The sequence below is a fragment of the Corvus moneduloides genome, chromosome 6, assembly GCF_009650955.1.
Source record: "Corvus moneduloides isolate bCorMon1 chromosome 6, bCorMon1.pri, whole genome shotgun sequence".
Lineage (NCBI taxonomy): Eukaryota > Metazoa > Chordata > Aves > Passeriformes > Corvidae > Corvus > Corvus moneduloides.
Genome location: NC_045481.1, coordinates 37490563 through 37510722, shown reverse-complemented (window position 1 = coordinate 37510722; position 20160 = coordinate 37490563). Strand labels below are relative to the sequence as shown.

The following is a 20160-nucleotide window of genomic DNA, read 5'->3' as shown; positions in this document are numbered from 1 at the left end:
AAAAGTTATATTTGTGATGTAATTGTATTTGTATTACTGTACAACTGTATTATACAAAGGCTGTATTACTATACAATTGCGCTGTGTTTTAGAGAGGATAGAGGTTCCCTCAATTGTTTTTTTGTCTGGCAAGAAGGATCTCCTTGCCTTTTGAGTAACTTTTGAGTAACTTGAGAAAAACTTCAAGTTACGAAGTTATCCATACTTTGGCACTTTATTTTTGTAATAATTCTTAAGAGTACTAGACTAGTTTTGAGTTCTAGAGTGCCCAGGCCTTTCTTTTGCAGTATTTTCGTGTGTCAGTCTATTAGAAAGAAGGTCTTCTAGACTTATTTCATTCTCAAAAAAATGCTGTTCTAAGCCATCTTAAATACTGAAAATACACCAATTACAGAGAGGATGGGCTTTTTTTAGTTCCTAAGACCATGGAGAAGGGTTTGGATAACTTTGCATATTGGAAGTAAAACTCAGAAAATAATTATTGTCAGCTTTATTTTGCTTTCATAGTGATATTTCATTTGCCTGGAGAGGGTCATTGAAGCAAATTTTTTTGAGAACTGTTTATTCCCAAGGAATAAAAAGCATTGTTTTAAGGACTCAACGACCTTCCTTAAAAATAGCTGATGCAAGTTGGCAGATGTAATTTCTTTTGGTGCAGAGCACGTTAGATTCCTTCTCTGGTTCTGCCTCCAAGGCAGTTGATCTCTGAAAAGTGCTAAAAGCTGCGCAGACAGGAAAAGGCTGCAAAAGATCTTTCTGTTGTCTGGCTTGGAAGCACCTGCCACTTGATGAATAAATGATACTACTGTCCTAGAACTACTTTCAAGCATTGTCCAGCTTTTTGTTACATGTTCTTGTAATCTGTGTGAAAAAGTCAAATTCTTTACTTGGAAAGAGAAAATTGATCTTATCCAAGAAATGGTGACAGTATCTTTGTAAGTGCTGGAGTTTTTCAGAATATTAATTCTCCTCTTTCTTCTGAATCTGTTCACAGTGTTTTCATGCCATATGGTTGAGTTTAGATGTATATCAGCCTTTCAAGGACAGCGCTGAGAGTGTGGCATTTTTCTTTCTCAAACCAAACACATTAATATTTACATATTAATGAAGTCTGGGCAGTATGGGTTTTTTTGTGGTGGGCAAGCTCTTAGTAGTACTTGATAGGCACTATCTTGCTTTTAGGCAGGGTAGTGATTTTTGCTGAGCTTAGATTTGAGTGAGAAGCAAGTTGGAAACTGCTACCTGTCAGATAATCCTCTGTGAAAGAAGTGGAGTTCCTAGTGCTGTTGAGGGTGATACTCCCCACCAATACTCAATTCTTCTGGCGTTTTTGAGAGTAGAACCACGTTAAAGGTTGCATATATCGAAGAGTAATTTTAATCCTGAGTTATTAGAGGACTTCAGAAATAAAGGACTATTTTCTTTATCCACAGTATTATGTGGGTTCTTTCCCTCCTGCTTCTGTGGTCTGATAGTATGTTTAGTTTAATTAGATGTGTTGTAAAGAAAACAAATGTTTGAGTTGTGGATACTTCTATAGAAATGCTTATGCCTGGACACACTCAGACGTTTAAGCCATGGAAGGTACCACAAACAAACTTTACTGGTTCTTAGGTCTTACAGGCTAATGTACTCTTTCTCCTTTCCAAGGTCTTTTGAATTTCCTTCTTCAAAAATAAAAAATCTGTGGGATTTTTAGTGCTCCAGTAGTCTTGTTATTCTAATTTAGTTGTCTTGTGCTTAGTCTTGACAGTTCGGTTTTTTTCCTTTCTTGCCTTTGTTTTGGGAGAAGAAGGAAAGTGATTATCCTTCAAACCTCTGCCATAGATTGCTAGATTAATTCCACAAGAAATCAGATTCCCCCTCCAACTCCTCCCGAGTGCATTTTAAAATGATGTACCTACAAAAAAAAAGTGTCTTGGTACTGTCAAAGAATGAGCATCTTAATGGTTTTTAATCTGGAAAACGCCAAAAAGGCAATTTCTCTGCTTTTGTTGTCATATTGCAAGGGTGCAAAATACATTACTTGGGCTATAAGAAAGTTGGTTTAAATATGAGCATTATTCCATATCAGGTGAAGAAAGAGCTAGTTAAGACACTGTTTCACCGTTTTTACCTGATCTTGGATTAAGTTCAGTATTTTGAGAGGACAAACTTTGATTCATCTTCCCATAGATTAGAGGAAGAGAAGTTTCTGTGACTACTTATGTTACCGGTAACTTTACAAACTAAGGGCCAGATGAAATTGCTTCAGTGTTAAAAAGCAACTTTTTTATTCTTTGAGAAGGTGGTTATTGCATCAGAATTTAAAAACAGCATTTTGTGCAAATCCCTTATCTTCTCGTGCATATACATGCATGGGTCATACCTCACGCTTGTCACCACCTGGCTTATGGTTGCATTATGCAGAATAAAACAATGTTTTTGTCTAGAAGTTTCAGTGTTACAGCATGGTTTTTTGGTTTGGATACTGTCCAGATCCCTAATAGAAACGTGATCCTTAGCTTGCATGTACACACCTTGTAATAAAGGAAAATTACTAGAGAAGTCCAGGCTTTACTGGGCTTCCAACTGGAAACAGTAAAACTCAGATGAGAAATTTATTTGTGGCTTGCAAGTTTGCTAGGGTTTTTTGCCTTTTTATTTTCAAGAATTTTAAGGTAGCAGAGCTGATGCGTCTAAACTATATTTACTTTAATTGTGGATCAGCTGTACTGAATCAACCTCTTAGCTTAGTATTGTGGCTGGATTTTCAGCTGCCAATAACCTATAAGTAGTCTGTCTGCATTTCTTTCATGGTAAACTCACTGACCGAGAAAAGCTTTTTAATCTTACATTTCACATTATTAATTAAATGAAGGCTAGAAAATTTCTAATAGACGACTCACTGTCCAGAGAAAACAGTAGACAAAACAGGACGGGTATCTACTTTCCTGCTGCCTGCTGTTCCCTCACAAGTCATGTTTTTACTTAAGCTTAATGCTGGTTACTTAGTGTCCTTATGAGTTGCAGCAAGTTTTCTAGATGGCTTCTCTTGTTCTTTAGAATTTCATATGTAAATATATAAATCTGTATCTTGACTGTCAGCGCCCTGTTTAAATACTGCAGTCTTTCTTCATGAGGGGAATACTCCTAGCTCCCTGTGTCCCAACTTTTCTCCCTTAAGTATGTCCTCAGTCTACACTGGAAGGAACCACTTCTTTTCCCCTTTCTTGATTCCAGCTGTGGGTTCAACTGAGCATAGCACTTTAAAGGGGGAGGGGTGGATAATATTAATGATAAAATATACACACATACATATATACATCCAATATATGTAAAGTAATATTCACTCTATATAATATATTAGTACTACAGTTATGTTAAATTTTATTTGAGATTTTCATCATTAATGAAGAATTTTACTTTTAATAACATTTTAATACCATGAAATTGACAATAATAATTTAATGTAATTAAAATTATATGCAATGTATCATACAATCAATTTTAAGGTATTATTGGAATACTGTGTGATACATGGAGTAAATAAGTCCTGACTTTTTTTTCTGAGTTCTATTCTGGATGTGAGTTTCTGGCTTCATACCTTAGCAGTTTTCTCTTATGACAAGGAGCTGGGTTCTGATACACTAAACAAAACTGGTGACTGTAGTTCTTTGAGTGATGTGTCTGGCCCTCAGAGAAGCCCATCATCAGAGTGTAGCTGCCTGTACTGTTAGTCTTCAGTATCTAATGCATGCTATTTTGAATTCTGGTTAGGTTAGTACTCAGACCTAGTGGAAAATGCAGCAGGATTCAGTAGGATATTAGTATTCTGTAAGTGTTCAAATAACAGTTGAATTTAGGAGTTGTCAGTATGTGGCTTCAGCATGCATTAACTAAAATTTTGGTGCATTAAGGGCTCACTTGGCTTCTTACTTGCAAGCACAATGGCTTTAGTGTCTTAACGAGATACACAGCAAACTAAGGCCACTTGTTGAGCATTTCAAATATGACAGCTTATCGTGAGTTCATGCTGAGTAGAAGAGGAAAAAGTGCAAATGTCACCCTGATATTCGCAAGGAAGGAAGTTGTGCTGCTGCCTTCAGATAAGAAGTTGGATTGTTCTTAATAATGGCAACTTCTTGGGGTTTCTTGAGTGTTTACTTCTAAAAACATAAGCTTGTAAGTGACAGCTTATTTAGCAGACTTATGTCTGGGAGCATTTTGGAAGCTTTTTACAATATGTAACAAAGGATTATGGGAGATGGCGGAATTGTGGTGAAGGAGATTTCATAAAGATCTTACGTTGTGTTTTGGTTTTGTCCCCTCCCTCCCACCCCAGTTCCATTGCTAGCAGTTATGAAAGCAATTCCCGTGTGGCATCTCCACTGGACCCAAATGGACACTTCAATGTAGTCGTTAAAGAGGAGCCAGTAGATGACTATGACTACGGGTCAAATATTTGCACACAAGAAATAACTGTGAAACAGGAAGACACAGATGAAGAAACTGATGAGTATTCCAACACTGAGGATGATGATCCCATTGTACAAAAACACCTAATGAGACGCCATGAAACAGATGGAATTGATGGAGAATTCAGGTCTAGAAAGCGTATGCTAACCAGTCCTTCAGGCGTTGCCAAAGCAAAAATGTTAAAACTGGATAGTGGTAAGATGCCTGTGGTCTATTTGGAACCTTGTGCAGTCACAAAGAGTACAGTGAAGATATCTGAGCTGCCCCAGACCATGCTTTCCTCTTGCAAAAAGGAGAAATCACCTTTGGGTGCAGTCCTGGATTCCTTGCCCATGTGTTCTGAAAATCACAAAGACTCCTGCTCAGGCACAGTCCCTGTGCCTGAGGAGTTAGTTATGAAAAAAGAATCTCCTGGGAGTAAAATGTCACAGAAATACTGTTCAATCGGAGCGGCCCAGTGGGCTGTATCCAAATCACCTAATTTTAATCTCAGGGGCTCAGTAAGTTGTGACTTTCCGGATAAGGAGATGTGTGGCAGAAAAAGGCCTGGGATACTGAAGAACCCTATGTCCCTCAAAGGCTCTGGTAGCAACCAAACCACCTTATCATCAGTTACAAATAAAAGAGGAAGGCCACGGAAACTGAAAATTTCCAAGGCTGGTCGACCACCTAAAGGTATAGGGAAAACTGTAGTAACGAGCAAGAACACTTCTCTGGGGCCTGGCAGTATCCTTCCAGATGTTAAACCGGACCTTGAAGATGTTGATGGTGTTCTTTTTGTGTCCTTTGCATCAAAGGTAAAATCTCACTGTTGTGAGTAAAATCCAAAAACCTTTTAAAGCCCTTTGTGCTTACAAGCTGAAGTTACATGTTCTTTTAACCTGAGTTTGGAGTTTTGTGGCCTCTTTCCAAATCTGTTCATATTTTGACCCTGTGTTACTTATAACATTGTCTTACTTCTTCTTGCAGCTTAGGAAAAAGTAGTGGAACTTAGAGTTCTGTATAAAAAAAATGCATGCTTGTTTATGAAACAGTCTCATGTTTTGAGTAATTTGGTGATATTTGATGTGGCTTAGTTTGCATCTAAGTGTTTTAAGGTATCTTAACTTACTCAAGGCTCTTCATGTATGTAGGAAGCTCTTGACATTAACACTGTTGATAGAGCTGGTGGAGAAGAATCACAGAATCTTCAGGCTCCCCTGTCGACTACAAGTGATCCAGGTACTTTTTTTTTTTTTTGTGAGTGGCTCTTCCCTGCAATAAGGGAATTTGTAAAGATACACTGAAAAATTAATAATGAAGTCAGTTTTTTTGCATGGCACATGTTTTTTCTATGTTCTCTTATTTTTTGAGTAGATTGTCAAGCAAGGATACAAGTACTGGAAAAGGAGTTGATGGAAGAGCTGAAGACCTTGAGGCATAAACAAGTAATACATCCTAGCCTTCAGGAAGGTAAGTGGTGGAGTGGTGGTGTACATACTGCTGCACCTGGTTGATCATTACACTTAGTCATACTGAGCTGATAATTTCCTACTGGTGCCAATACTGTATATGCCTAATAAAGCTGGGACCTGTCTTTTCATTTGCACACATTTCTGTTGCAAACTAGAAAATTTGGAGGTGTCAAAAGGTGAATCCTGACTCTCCAACAGGAGAGCAAGAGTCTGCATGTTATGTGCCTCTTGCAAAAGTTGCTGAGCCTTCCAACAGTGCCTGTTTTGTAATGATGTAAACCTGGTTGAAAGCAGATGGAGTTGGTTTTACTCCTTCATAAAAGTAGGCATTTCCTGGTACTAGAATAGCTAGAGATCCAGGAACACTTAACTAAGACATTTACTGTGTTTTGGGTCCTAATTTCTTTGAGTCCCTATTCATCCTGTTCCCTAGCCATGTAAAAGGGCCAAGCTGAGGTACTTGCAGTTTGTGATCTATTTATATGCAATGTTATCTTGAGGTAGATGGAGGAAAGTCAAGGATCCACAGAGCGGAGCTTCGTGTTCTTTCTACTGATGATGTTGAAAGACATCAGCAATAGTAGTCCTGAGACCAATGGCATTAACATAGGCATCAGAGCAGGTGATGAAATTATTGATACACATGGAAGTGTTGTACTTCATACTCCTGAGGTTCTGGCACTGAGTGTTTCAAACACATAACTGTCATACTGTAGGGACTGAGACTCCAGGTACTGATCTTGACTATGATACGAGCTGTTCTGGGCCCTCACAGAGCTTCTGTGGTGAAGAACATTGGATTATCTTGAATGGTTTATGCATGGGGTATGATGAGAACTAGCAATGTTAAGCCTTTTTAGGATTTTATTGTGGACCTCCTAGGTGTTACCTTTACCAAGAAAGTATCATAAAATTACAGTGTGTTGGCAACCATGGATAGATTGGCAAGTACAGCACCAGTGAGGGCTGTTTTACTTATGAGATGATCCTGCAGCTGGGAACATGTACAACCCACGTGCTTTTTCTCCAGCTGAAGTGTGAGTTGCCCTCTGAAGGGTTTTGAGCAGTTCAGAGATACTACAAAATGGACAAGAAATGTCAAGCATTAGGCTAAGAAAGAGACATCTGAAGAATTTTGATTTTCTTGCGTGGTTATGACCATCATTTCCAGTGTTGGATGGTAATCTGCTGAGCCTGTTAAATAGTGAAATTGCAATTCAGCAGTGATGGAGATGAACCACAGCTTCTAATTTTTAGAGGGAAAAGAAGATATGGGAAAACTATTGGCAGCAAGAGGTTACTACAAGAGATGTAGTCTGATCAGGCTGTAAAGTGAATTACAATATGAATACTTTCGTTGTTAGACTTCATCTGCTGCATGTGAACAAGGAACCAGACTTTCTCCAGATTACCTTCATCTACCAAATAGTTACAGATCTCTTACCTTGCAGATTTGAGATTGTGGAAGGAACAGACATAGCAGTTTTGATATTAACTCTGGTTTTGATTCTCAGCAGTGTAGTTGAGAAGTTTAAGATTCTTTTTGAGATTCACTAATGAAATGTTGAAGCTGTACCTGAGCCCCACAATTGCTCTTGATCTGTGAAGTTAATAACAGGGTAATCAAGGCTGTCTACATCTTAGAGGCAGAATTGCAGGAAGATGCTTCAGAAAGAAGGAAATCCAACATAAATGTGTTAAAAGGAAAGCTCCTGCTGGAGCATTGCAAATGCAATGGGATGCTTCTTTTATCTGAGCTAATTTGAATCCCTGATTATGTTCTTATGGCACTGTTGCCATGTTTCATATTTCAGATTAATCAGCTGCAGCTGATGGGGAGGAGAGAGTTCTTAAAGTTCTTCATTTGCTACTGTTTGCTTACAGCAACTGAAATTTAGCAAGGCTCTGGAGATGATAGAAATTTTAAAAAGTGATAGTTCACCTGTTGTGTATGGGGATGTCTTTACTGACATAATACTTAACTGTTACTGTTCGTACTCTGTTCATACTGTCTGCCGTCGTTAGACGTTGCACTTCTTGGACTCATCGCTCTTGGGTTTTGTCTCAGTGTTTTTTATTTCATGATTCTGAACTGAAATAATAGATATTGTGCATGCGTGATGTTCTTATTTTTGAGTGTAAAACAAAGATAGGCTTGATTTTGCAGGTGACAGAAAGGAGTGTGAAGAAAAATAAACTCTCTACTCTTTCCATTGTACTTGAGTAGAGAAAAGAAATGGTTGGCATCTTGACATTTGTCAGTTGACATGTTTTTATACAAAATGCCAGATTGACTTGCTTCTCATTTTCCCTATGTAGATATGAAAATTACATCTCACTAGACTGTCTTTGATAACAGTATCTGTTTAAACCACCCTGCCTGAGATTTGTTTCATGTCAATCGTTTTCAGGCTGCTAGTAATCTGGTCACTGTGTTTCCACTTGTGAACATAAACATGTACAGCTAGCACAAGGTTTCTACTGTACATGCAAACACTACTTTGTTTCTTGAGCCTTGTCAAGTCATACATTTTCAGTTTCAAGATGCATACATTTAATGTATTCATTTCAAACTTGTGGGCAACAGGAGCAACATTTGTAAGTTTCTATAGCTAAAGATCAAAACAGATGTTCTCAGCTCCCAGCTGTGAGCTGAATTTGATAGACAGTGATTTCTTTAATTCAGTGTAACAATATTTTCTGAGAAGGTGCAATATCAATTTTCCTAGCTTTTGCTTTCCTCAGCATTTCTATATCTATATTTGTTTTGCCATTGGACAAAGAATAGCTTTTTGTACAAGTAAATCTTTCATTTGAGTATTGGGGGTTGTTAGTGAAGGAACATGTTGATTGCCATCACAAACACTTCAGTGCCTATAACAACAGAGATTGTTTAGTTTCTTTATAGCCATTTTCCCACCTGTTTCGGGGGGGGGGGGGGGGGAAGCTGTTTTATTGTGAAGCGCCAAGACTGGGGAAAACCGTAACGTGCTGAGCTTTGGAGAATTTGTTAACCCGAGTCCTGAAATTGCTGTCTAAACTCATTTTTATATCATAACAGTCAATCAAACACACACACATTCTTCAGACCTAAAATGTGGTTTGTTGTCTCTTACTGCTGGTTGAAACTGATATATGCTTGGTATGTGTTCTTGCATGAGTTTTAGCCTCTGTGCAAACGGGGATGTATAAGTACTGCTGGCAGGCTTGGTAACTTAGGGATATGAAGTGTCAGTCAGTTGTGTTCGGTTCAGAGAGTAACTCTAGCCTTCAAAGATGTAAATGGTGCTGACTTCTTCAGAAAAACAGACAAAAGGTTTTATTATGAGATTTATTACAACACTGGCACTGTGGTTAATAAATTTCTTTGAAAACTTCAGTAGCAATCAAAAAAACTATGAAAAGTAATTCAATTTTTTTTCTCAAATTCCCATAGTGTAAAATGCTCTTTAATTTATACCTGCTATAAATCCAGTGTAACTGTTATAGCACTAATGCTTTTTTTCAAGTCTCTTAAAATGGTGGGTGAATGCCAGAAAAGCCCGTGGTAACTGAATGGTTTATCTTTTAGTAAATATCTTAACTTTCTTTTTTCTAACATCTTGCTGCATTGAGATATTTACTGATGCTTGCTTCTTGTAGTGGGACTGAAGTTGAATTCTGTGGACCCAACAATGAGCATCGACTTGAAGTATTTGGGTGTGCAGCTTCCACTTTCCTACTCAAATTACTCTCTGTGGAGCTATCCAGGTACCAACCCCAATTCTCCAGGTGTGTAGAATATGAATTTGCTGTAATCTCAAGTGTCACTTTTTTGTTATCAGTGATGAGAAGAAGAGAAGGGCTGTTTAGTTCAACTTGGTATCTAAAGAGATTAAAACTAAAGTGACGAAATAGGAGAACTTCCTTAGATCATTACATGGTTACTGGGCAAGGAGTCCTGAGTAATTGCAGCTGGATTGTGTTTGGGGTTGCCGTTTTGGAATGGCTGTGGTCTGGTAATAGTATCTATTTTATACTGACCTCTCAAATTGCTCAGAAAAGGCTTAAGCAATCTGAATTTGTCTGATGTTGCTCACATACCAAACAAAAAAAAAAAGTTGTTTTTAACAGAGCTGAGTATCAGAATTTTCCAGAAGACCTTGAGATGCCATGTAGGGGCTACCCTATAACTTCATGATAATTATTTATTACAAGAGTTGTGACTGATTGTTCTTTTTTAAACTTGCTTGGTATCCAAACAAGTGGATTTCTCATTATACTGTGACTATGATTCTCATACTGTTGTTAGGTACTGTTTTTAATAGTGAACTGGATGGACAAAGTCCATCTTATATACTTATCTGCCTTCTACTTAACTGCTTCTCCCACTGTAATGTTCTGATTACTTAGATCTTTCTTAGTCTAGTGCTTTTAAGAGCTGGTAGAGGCAGACGTTGAATTTCAGATTGTTTACACTGCAGGAGAAGAAGATTCAGTTCAGAAGACCTCAGTCAGCTTAGTGTCCAGTGCAATTATTTCTAGCCTAACAATATGTTAAATGGCCACACAGATCCCTGTTAATATTGTAACATTCCATCTTAGTTCCCACAGTTGATGCATAACTTGACAGAGATGTTACTGTTTTCCTTCTGTGGTTATTCACTGTCCATGCCCCTAATTGAAACTCATCTGAATTTGTCAGAACACTGAACGTTAAACCAAGTTTCTGCAGGTGTCATAGAGGTCATTGGCTCAACTGAGGGGAGAGAATCAAATTACTCTTCTTGCTGAGTGAGGCTGTAGTATCAGCTCAAAACCTGCCTGTTCCATTTTAGCCTACTAATTAGTTCATTGGCCCATTAGTCTCTTGGAGCCAACTGCTTTTGCACATTGCTAAGGAGATTAAAACTGAAAATAAAGGAAACACTTTTTGTATGGGATAGCAGATGCTCGGCCATAGAGCAGAACTCTACAGGAAGCTTGGCCTTGTTAAATACTCTGTTAATTAAAAAAAAAGTGAAAATCAAGTTGCTTCAAACCTTTTGATTTTGCTACTGTTCACCTATCCCTGAAAAGGAATAAGCAGAGTTTGCTAAGACACTAATACAATCAAACTTGGTTCATAAACTGAGGCTAGATTTCTTCTTTTCCAGATAGTGGATTTCCTTTTGTTTCCAGGACAGGAAAGACAAACGATTTCACAAAAATCAAAGGCTGGCGAGGGAAGCTTCATGGTGCTTCCAGAAATGAAGGTAAAAAAAGTAAAAAGAGAGAGATCAATGTACATATTTCCAACATGTGGCCATTTTCTTGACCTTCCATAGACCTTGCAATCTGGTATTTGTGTGTCTTAATGAGAGATTTTTTTTTTTTATATTGAAACTGTTATGATTAAAGAGTTTTTTAGTACTGGTTCCATAGTCAGAATGGAGATTAATGAGGGAAGAGAGAAACTTTGAGTAAGATAAAAATATGTGTTCTGTGGTACACAGAAGGCTCAAGTGAAGAGCAAAGGTGTAATAGTTTTGGTTTTGTTTGTGTTTTAAGTTTATATGGAAGTGTGGTAATTCTAGAATTCTGTTGCCTCAGGGACCCTAAGGAACCTGAGTAATTTTCGTTTATATTGGTGTATCTTAAACTCCAGTTAGAGCACGTATTCCTCACATATTTGATTACTTTGCCATATGTCAAATGGACTGTTGAAAATTTGCCAGTTTTTTACTTTAGATCAAATATTTAAATGGTACCTTCTGCACTTTTATGCAGTGTTGTGTTGGAGTATTCCAGATACGTCATGCTATACCAGATAGGCCAGGTGCTTAGGACAAACAAAGTAAGAATAGAAGCACAGAAGCCCTGTAGTGGTTTCGTGCATGAATGCTGTGTGGGGTCTGGCTGAGCTGGAGTTCATTTTCCCCACAGCAGCGCTCTCAGTGCTGTGCTCTGCACTGGCAGCTGGGAAGGTGTTGGTAACACACCAGTGTTGTGGCTACTGCTGAGCAGTGCTCGCACGCACCAAGACTGCCTCTTAACATTCCCCCCTCAGCAGTAGCCAGTGGGTGGGCATGGTCTTGGGAGGGAACATAGAACAGCTGACCCAAACTGATCAAAGGGATATTCCATGATGTATGTCTGCTCAGCAGTAAAAGCCTAAGAGAATGGAGAAGGAGGGAGGGCATTTGTTACTTACGATGTTTGTATTCTGGAGTAACTGCTTCTTGTTCTGAAGCCGTGCTTCCTGGGAAGCGCCTGAGCATCACCTGCTGATGGGAAGTAGAGAACAAATCTTTTCTTTTCCTTTGCTTCCACACATGGCCTTTGCTTTTACTTTATTAAACTGCTTTTATATTGACCCATGAGGTTTTTTGCAGCTTACTATCAACCGTCTATTCTGCTGAGAAGGGGAGTAATAAGAGTGGCTTGGCAGGCACCTGGAGTCCAGCCAAGGCCAACCCACCACAAATACGTGTGCAAGATCTCCACAAAAACAGTTGTGCAGGCTGCTGGTTGTGTTTCAGAATGGATTATATTTGGTGTGCCTATGTTATATACAGTTCTTGTAGAGGAGTGCATTTTTTGGAGATGTATTTACCTATCCTACGGTGTTTAATTATGATAAGATTTAACTTCAGGAGTTAAAGTACTCTTCATTTATTTAGGTGGCAGTTCAGAAGGTTCTTTGAAGAATCGCTCAGCATTCTGTAGTGACAAGCTGGATGAGTACCTGGAAAATGAAGGGAAATTGATGGAAACAAGTATGGGATTCTCTTCTAACACTCCCACTTCTCCTGTGGTGTATCAGCTTCCCACTAAGAGCACTAGCTATGTTCGAACGCTCGACAGTGTTTTAAAGAAGCAGTCCACTGTAATTCCATCAACATCTTACACATTCAAGCCTGTTCCTCCATCATCTACCTCTAGGAAGACAAAGACTCAAACCAGACAGGCATCTACAATCAGTAGAATAAAATCTTACAAGCCCATTCTGCCTTCACCTTTTCCTGCAAAGCAGAAACAGAACTCATCAGGGGAAAAGGCTGCTAAGTCTGCTAGCAGTTCGAGTAACCAAGCAGATGGTTGTGCTCTGCCAACTGTGGATGAAAACACGTTTCCAAAGCAGATCAGTTTGCGTCAAGCACCACAGCATCAACAAGCACTTCGTCCACCAGGTTTGTCTAAATCTCAAGTGAAGTTAATGGACTTGGAAGACTGTGCTCTCTGGGATGGGAAACCACGGACCTATATTACAGAAGAGCGAGCAGACATCTCTCTGGCAACCCTGCTTACAGCTCAGGTAGATCTGTAATGGTTCTTTCTTTTCTGTACTGTTGCTTTTTTTAATCTGCCCACTTACGGATGTTGCATAGAGATGCAGAAAATAAGACCGAAGCTGCTAAGGATCATGATAAGGCATGAGATTCCTTTGTGGTGTAGTCTTTGCAGTGAAACTTGAGGAGTGCTGACTTAGCAGTATGTGAAAAAACTACTTGTGATAATAGTGTGTTGATACAAATTATTAATAATTTGAATTGTTTAAAATTTTCACCATTAAAAATTTGGGTTAATACAATTGTTATTCAGTAACTGCATTTCCCTGCTATTTTCCTTTTTATGTTTTCTGTTGAGCTAACTGCAAGAAAATCCTGGTCATGTAATCTGCCTGTCATATGATAACTTCTTTTGCTTTTTTCACATCCTGCTTATTACCAGGATGGTTTTGCTTTCTCCAGTTGCCTCTCAAAAGACTTCAAATGCAAACTCTGTTCTGTTGGGTTTTTTTGGTTTTCTTTTTGTATAGAGGACAAGTTTTCATATGTAGACAGTGTAACTGGAGGGGTTTTCTAAATGAACTTTGAATAGCAATTTTGCATATGCTTGATTTAATTTTACTAAAATATTTCTCTTACTAAAATTTGAAGTCTATGCTTCTTTAAAACTTCTTTTAGGCATCTCTTAAAAGCAAACCTATCCACAAAATAATAAGACGACGAGCACCTCCGTGCAACAATGATTTCTGCCGACTGGGTTGCATATGTGCCAGTCTGGCACTGGAGAAACGTCAGCCTACCCACTGCCGCAGGCCAGACTGTATGTTTGGGTGTACCTGCCTTAAGAGAAAGGTCATGCTGGTGAAGGGAGGATCAAAACATAAGAAAATGATGAAAAAGGCTGTGCGTGGAAAGCTTGTGCTGTTCGGAACAAAAGGACAACAGCAAGAGGATGAAGATGTGGAAGAAGAGGGTGATGGGGAAGAAGAGGAGATGAAGCAGAAAGACAGGAAGAAGAGGAAAAGGGTGGAATACAGTGAGTATTGGTGGAGATTACAGCAAACAACCAGTCTTGGTGGGCATTTTTTATTAGGATGTAGTAGTGATGCCATTTCTAAATCCAGCTGACTTACAGGAAATAACACCTTTCCTGTTTTTTTTTTTTAAATTCTTACTTACGTGATCAGCATTTTGGGCACTATGTAGTTATTTATTGAATCAAATAGCTGGAGTTTCGTTTTGGTAGTTTAAACTCTTGTTCAACTCTCCAAATGTCTTTAAAGACTATGGATACGGGATAATTACTTCTGTCATTGTTGGTAATGTTCACTGTTACAGTGCTGTTATCTTTCCCTGTTAATGAATTAAGTATCTAGAGCTGTGTTTTCAGTTGCTGTAAGTAGCTGTGTAGTTCATGGATTTCATTGAAAATACAGTTATTTATGGTAATTTCAGATCTGGCCTAAGGTATGCTCAGAAAACCAAATTGGTAGAAATTGTGTCTGAATTTACATTTTCGGTTTCTTCCTAACCATACTTTTAGGAATAGCTAAAACAAAGTATTCTGTGGTGTTCTACTGGAATAAATTATTTCTTCCATACAACTGCAGTATACAGGTCTGGGATTTTTTTGGGTGTTACCCAGTTTTTCAGTATGCACCATCAGTGAAGGTCACTAATTTTCAGTGTTTTTGTGTATCTTCTATCACAGTAAAAATGAGAAACGAGGACTAGTGTAGAAACATTTTTATTTTTATTTCTTCTTTCTTGTAGACAAATCCCAGTCACTTTCGACTAGAATTTGAGGCAAGAAAAGCAACCAGCAGAATTTTCTGGCAGTTTGAACTAGCTGCATGGCTAGACCTCAAACGCAAACAAAAAATTCTGTTACTGCTGTGATAGATGGTGTTTCACTTGTAAGTAATTTTTGGTTTTTTCTCTTTTTTTCAGCTATCTGTGACTCAGAGCCAGAACCACCTGTTAGGAATTGTCCATTGTGGGTGAAAGTAGAAGGTGAAGTAGATCCAGAGCCAATTTATGTCCCAACACCATCTGTTATTGAACCAGTTAAATCTATGGTACTGCCCAACCCAGAGGTCTTGCTTTCTAGTAAGAACAGATCTTCCAGTGGAACAAAACCAGGCAGAATGTACACTCCTAGACCCAATCCAGTGGTAAGAGAAAAAAAGAGATGCATGTTTTTCTTTGTACTGAAAATTAAAACAAATACTGCCAAAAGCTTCTGTGCTAGGCAATTCTAGAGAAGTTTGAGGTGAAAGCCTAGGACTGACTGCCCATAGGTGTGTTGATAAGCTAGGATGAATTGATTGTATACAAATCTTTAACTATGTCCCTCTTCTGTTGAGAATTTACTGTAGCAATATGGAGATGGTGGAAAGTCATTATGGTTCACTAATAGCCTCATTTAAAAATAGAGTATTATATGCTATTTTTGTCGAGATTATTATTAGTACTGTAATATTTATAAAAGTAATTAGCTACATAATGTAGCCTATCTAAGTATGAATTACATGCAAAAAATGTTTGGATACAGACATAGTGTGTTCAGTGTAGTTCTGTAATTTTTTTTTTTTTGTCCTTGAGGTTTCACTGCCAGTGTTCTAAGAATCTGGCTTTGTGTCTCCTCTCACCTTAGCATCAGAAAAAAGCAACAACAGCAGTAGAGGAAAAACAGCCATAGAGTTGAGTGTAGTTATATCTGAAGAACAAACATACCAGAGTAGTTATTTAATGTATACCAGATAATGTTAAACAATGCATGACAGTTAGGATTTGTTTCTTCACTTAGAAGAATTTTTTTTAATTTTTGGAGGCTGGTGGTGGCAGACTGGACTATGTGATGATACTGAGAGGGCAGATCTAGCTTTAAATGCTGGACTTTTCTCTGACTCTTACTATTGAAGCAATTATGTTGAAGTGTTGTTAGAAAGCAAAGCTGTTCCGTGAATCCAATGTGCATCTCGAACAGAGAGGAGAAGTTTTTGTCTATTTTTTTTTTCTTTTAGATTCGAGAGGAGGACAAGGATCCTGTCTACATGTACTTTGAAAGTTTGATGACTTGTGCAAGGGTGCGAGCCTATGCACACAGGAGAGAGGAGAAAAAGCAGCAAAAAGACAAAAGTGATTCACAGAGTTGTAGTGTAAAGGTACGAAGTTATACTGTAACTAGTGTGTATTATAGAGCAGGCAGAAATATTGAAAATGTTTAAGTAATTTTTTCCCCAGAAACTCCTACATGACATGAGGGCTTGACTTGCATTTGATGGTGGTAGGGCTGTGGAAGCTGGAGCCTAAATCGCTTTGCAGTGCTGGTAAACTTACGCTGTTACTGTGCTACACATTGTCTCATCTGGGGAAATGCCTGGCTGCCACAAGTACATTATTATGTAAGGCTTAAATGTTCATTGTTAATAGAGCCCTTCTAAGATGAAACCTGTAACATTGTCAAACACAGCATATATTTATGATTTGGGGTGAACTAGTTCATTTTGTGCTGTAATTTTTAGTGTGGAAGTGAGATGTATAGGGTGAATATTTCCTTGCATTTCTTTCCTCCAGCAGGAGCATGAACCGGAGCTTCAGCCTCCTGTGAAGGCAACCTGTGAGGTAGACAAAGACACTAATAAATCCAAAGGTAAGAGCTGAGTCGTGAGTATAATTCGGCCTCTTGGTAGTTACACGTTTTTGTGGTATTTCTTGAAAAAAGTAGCTACTGATGAAACAGAAGTCTGTTTGCTGGGGGAGTTACTACAGTTGTTAATAAAAATCTTATGATATGCATACAGTTCTCTTAGCAGCTGGGGGGGAGGGAGGCACATGGAGGTACAGCAGACTAAATATCCAGTACTTGCTGCTGCTCTAAGTGTAAAATGACCTGTGCTGCAGCAGCTTGTTTAGCAATAAGAGATAAAACTGCACGACACTTGTCTTCAAGAGAGTTGATTAGGTACTTGGGAAGAAATGGAGATGAATGGTTTTGCTTTGTCTGGGTATTTTTTTTTCCCTCTTCTTTTCTTTACTATTACTTTGTAGTTACTGAAAAATTAAATATCCAAGTAGTACTGGGAGGATGGGACCCTCATATTCTTGACGTAGAATTGTATGGGACAAGGAAGTGCCTGGGCTTTATTTGGAATTATTTGATAACTGAATTTGTTCAGTTCAAGTTGAAAGATTGAAGTTTTGCTATGTTACAGATACTGGGTTTGAGTTTCTAGTTCATGAAGAAGTAGGCTAGACATCCGTGTTCTCTTTCAGTCTGAAGCGGCCCAAATCATGTTACAAGCCTTAAAATGAGACATTTACTAGAGGCATTATGTCATCTGCTAATGAACTATATCTGCCTTTTTGAGCTTATTTTTTTACTGTTTAATGAATACAACAGCACACTCTACATTTAAGGATGGGAATGGAAAAATAATACAGTTAGTTGAAAATGCCAATGCATTGGTAGGTGAAATTAAAATGGCCAGGACACAGGGCTCAACATCCTTACAGTTTTGCAAAAAGGGACGTTGTATCTCTAATGACATCAAAGGTCATGCTTCTGTTCACACATCTTGTGCAAAAGACAGTTCTGCTAGCTGTGTGTCCTCTCATGCCATTATAGGACACGGGTGCTTTTCTGACTCCAAGAGAAAAGTGCCGTCTCTTGAATAACCAGTGATGCTTTCTACTGTGTTGGTGTGTTTGGAGAACTTCTACCTATGTATTGAAACAACCCAGCTTTGTTTAGCTTGTGATGCAATGGGATACAACCTGACGTGGTATGGCTGCAGGGATTGAACCGTGAGAAATAATTACATTAGTTTTGCAGTGAGTTTTGGCTTGCTTGTGAAGCTCTACAAGGGGAGGTGATGCTTTGAACAGTTCTTTTACTTGCTGTTGGCCTACAGCTGAGCTGAGACAAGGGTGGAGGTGTGGGCAGAATGAAATTGTTTGACTATCCAGGTGATTAAATGCCATAGTATTGCAGAAACCTATTTCAATTCTTTCTCAGAGAAAAGCTGGTGGTCTTCCCGTAGTGAGGGGGACTCTTTCTCCACCTCCTATGTTCATCACACCACTCGAGGTGAACCAACCAAACTTATCGAGATTATCTCTGACTGCAACTTGGAGGAAGATCACAATAAGATCTTGACCATCTTATCACAGCATATCAACAGTAACGCGCCACAGTGCCTCAAAGTGGGTAGCTTCATTATTGAATTGGCTTCGGAATACAAGGCCCAGGATGAGAACCATCCTTCTGTCTGCTCCTCCAAAGTGAAAATTTCAGTGCCGTCCTACCAGCACAAGGACGAGAAGCCTGAGATCCCTGTCTTGGAGATTCCTGATAGCGCAGTGGCGTCATGCAATAACTCAGAAAATGTAAAGGTCATGCGGGCAGAGCCAGTGGACAAACTGCGGGAGAAGCTGCATTGGGGCAAAGGCTTGCCTTTTTATGCAGGGGTTTCTCCTGCGGGAAAGCTGGTTGTCTACAAATGCAAAGCTAATACGAGCCCCTCGGGCTTGATTCAGGTGGGTCCCTCTGCCTTTACTGTGGAGATTAGATGCATCTTCATCCAGTACTATCCCAGAACTCCTTGAAGGGGAGAACACTCTTTAATTTGTCTACATAGTCTTGTGCCTGTCTGGACAGGAGTTCTTAGAATCTGGTGGCATTCCTCTCCATAAGCTTGTCCCTTTCAAGATTTACTCAATAACAAGAAATCGGATTGGAATTCTGAAATCTGATGGTTTAACTTGTCTTTTTGGTAATTTGGGTCTTGTTGACCCAAGTGCGGAATCTCTCTCAGGATCTTTTTAAGTCTTTCTAGAACCCCATGAAGGTGCATTTGACACATAATGCTTCTAAGTGAATGACTCTATGAGTCCACAAAAAGAATATTTTCTGTCGAAGTATACACTGGGACAAAACTTTAAAACGAAAATGTAAACAGTAAATTGCTTTTTGCTACAGCTTACTGTTAATCTTCACTAACATCCTGAATCCTCTTTGTAGAATATATGTTCTTCATCAAGAGACTTCATAATCCTAAATTCAAAGGCTCTTTTCCCTGCAGTTTTGTGTTGCTGGCTTGGTGGTAAGAATTAGTAGTAGGAACTGCAGGGTTAGGGTGAAGATCTTTTTCCATCATAGCTATTTGTGATTATAGTAAAACCACTTTCGGGAAAACCGAAAATGAGAGTAAAATATATTTTCATGACACTTTTCAGATGTTACACTCTCAGAAAGAGAAACTAGTGGAGAGAAAAAAATCAGGAGATTTCTTACCTTCAGTAAAAGTTGATCCATCAAAGCTACTGTTTATTTTAGTAGTGTGTTAAATGCATTTGGCTTTTAGAAGGTATTAATAAACAATTTGAAAGCAGAATGCAGCACTACCAAAACTTTGCATTGTCCACTAGGCATAAAGCCTGACATGCAGAAAGATGTTCTGGTTTTTTTTCCTGTGCAGTCCATTACCACTACAACTTGAAATTCGAAGTTAGTGAGCTCATCATACCTTAATTACAGTATCAAACAACAGTGTGGATAAGGAAAAAGTTAGTACAGCTTTTACAAGCTCTTTAGAGTTTTGTCTCAATGTATATGTCATCAGTATTCTTTCTTTTGTGATGCTAGGTCTTAATTAGGTTTGAGAATTTTATCCAAAGTTGTCCTTAAGTTAGGGAACCTATTTTTATTCAGGACTACTACAGCATAAGTAAGGGATAGGAGAAACAGATGCTAGCTTCACTCTTAGCTAATTTTAGTGATTTCACATGTTCCTTGGACTCTCTGGTTTTATGTCAGAGTCTGAGCAGCATTTAAAATCTGTATTACAAAGATAAAACAAGAGTTGTTTGAAGTTCTCCTGGGCAATAAGGAAATTAGGAATTCCCATTCTGAATTGCAATGGTTTTTGAAAAGGACATTTAAGAGTCCCATGGAATGAAACACCTCTCCAGAAGTGGTGAATTAGCATTCTTTT

General features: G+C 38.6%; 1 protein-coding gene across 11 annotated transcripts in view; it reads left to right on the top strand.

Moving 5' to 3' along the window:
• MGA (MAX dimerization protein MGA) overlaps positions 1-20160 on the top strand; it is a 59003-nt gene that overhangs the window by 12751 nt on the left and 26092 nt on the right. For 8 of the 11 annotated variants that reach the window (XM_032113424.1, XM_032113427.1, XM_032113426.1 and 5 more), the window contains 11 exons: positions 4325-5255; positions 5592-5679; positions 5815-5910; positions 9555-9683; positions 11048-11146; positions 12554-13188; positions 13841-14198; positions 15113-15336; positions 16189-16329; positions 16742-16817; positions 18183-18703. In XM_032113424.1, the coding sequence (XP_031969315.1) occupies positions 4325-5255; positions 5592-5679; positions 5815-5910; positions 9555-9683; positions 11048-11146; positions 12554-13188; positions 13841-14198; positions 15113-15336; positions 16189-16329; positions 16742-16817; positions 18183-18703 (3298 nt within the window). The remainder of the gene's footprint in view (positions 1-4324; positions 5256-5591; positions 5680-5814; positions 5911-9554; positions 9684-11047; positions 11147-12553; positions 13189-13840; positions 14199-15112; positions 15337-16188; positions 16330-16741; positions 16818-18182; positions 18704-20160) is intronic. The other 3 variants (XM_032113430.1, XM_032113433.1, XM_032113432.1) reach the window with 3 other exon arrangements.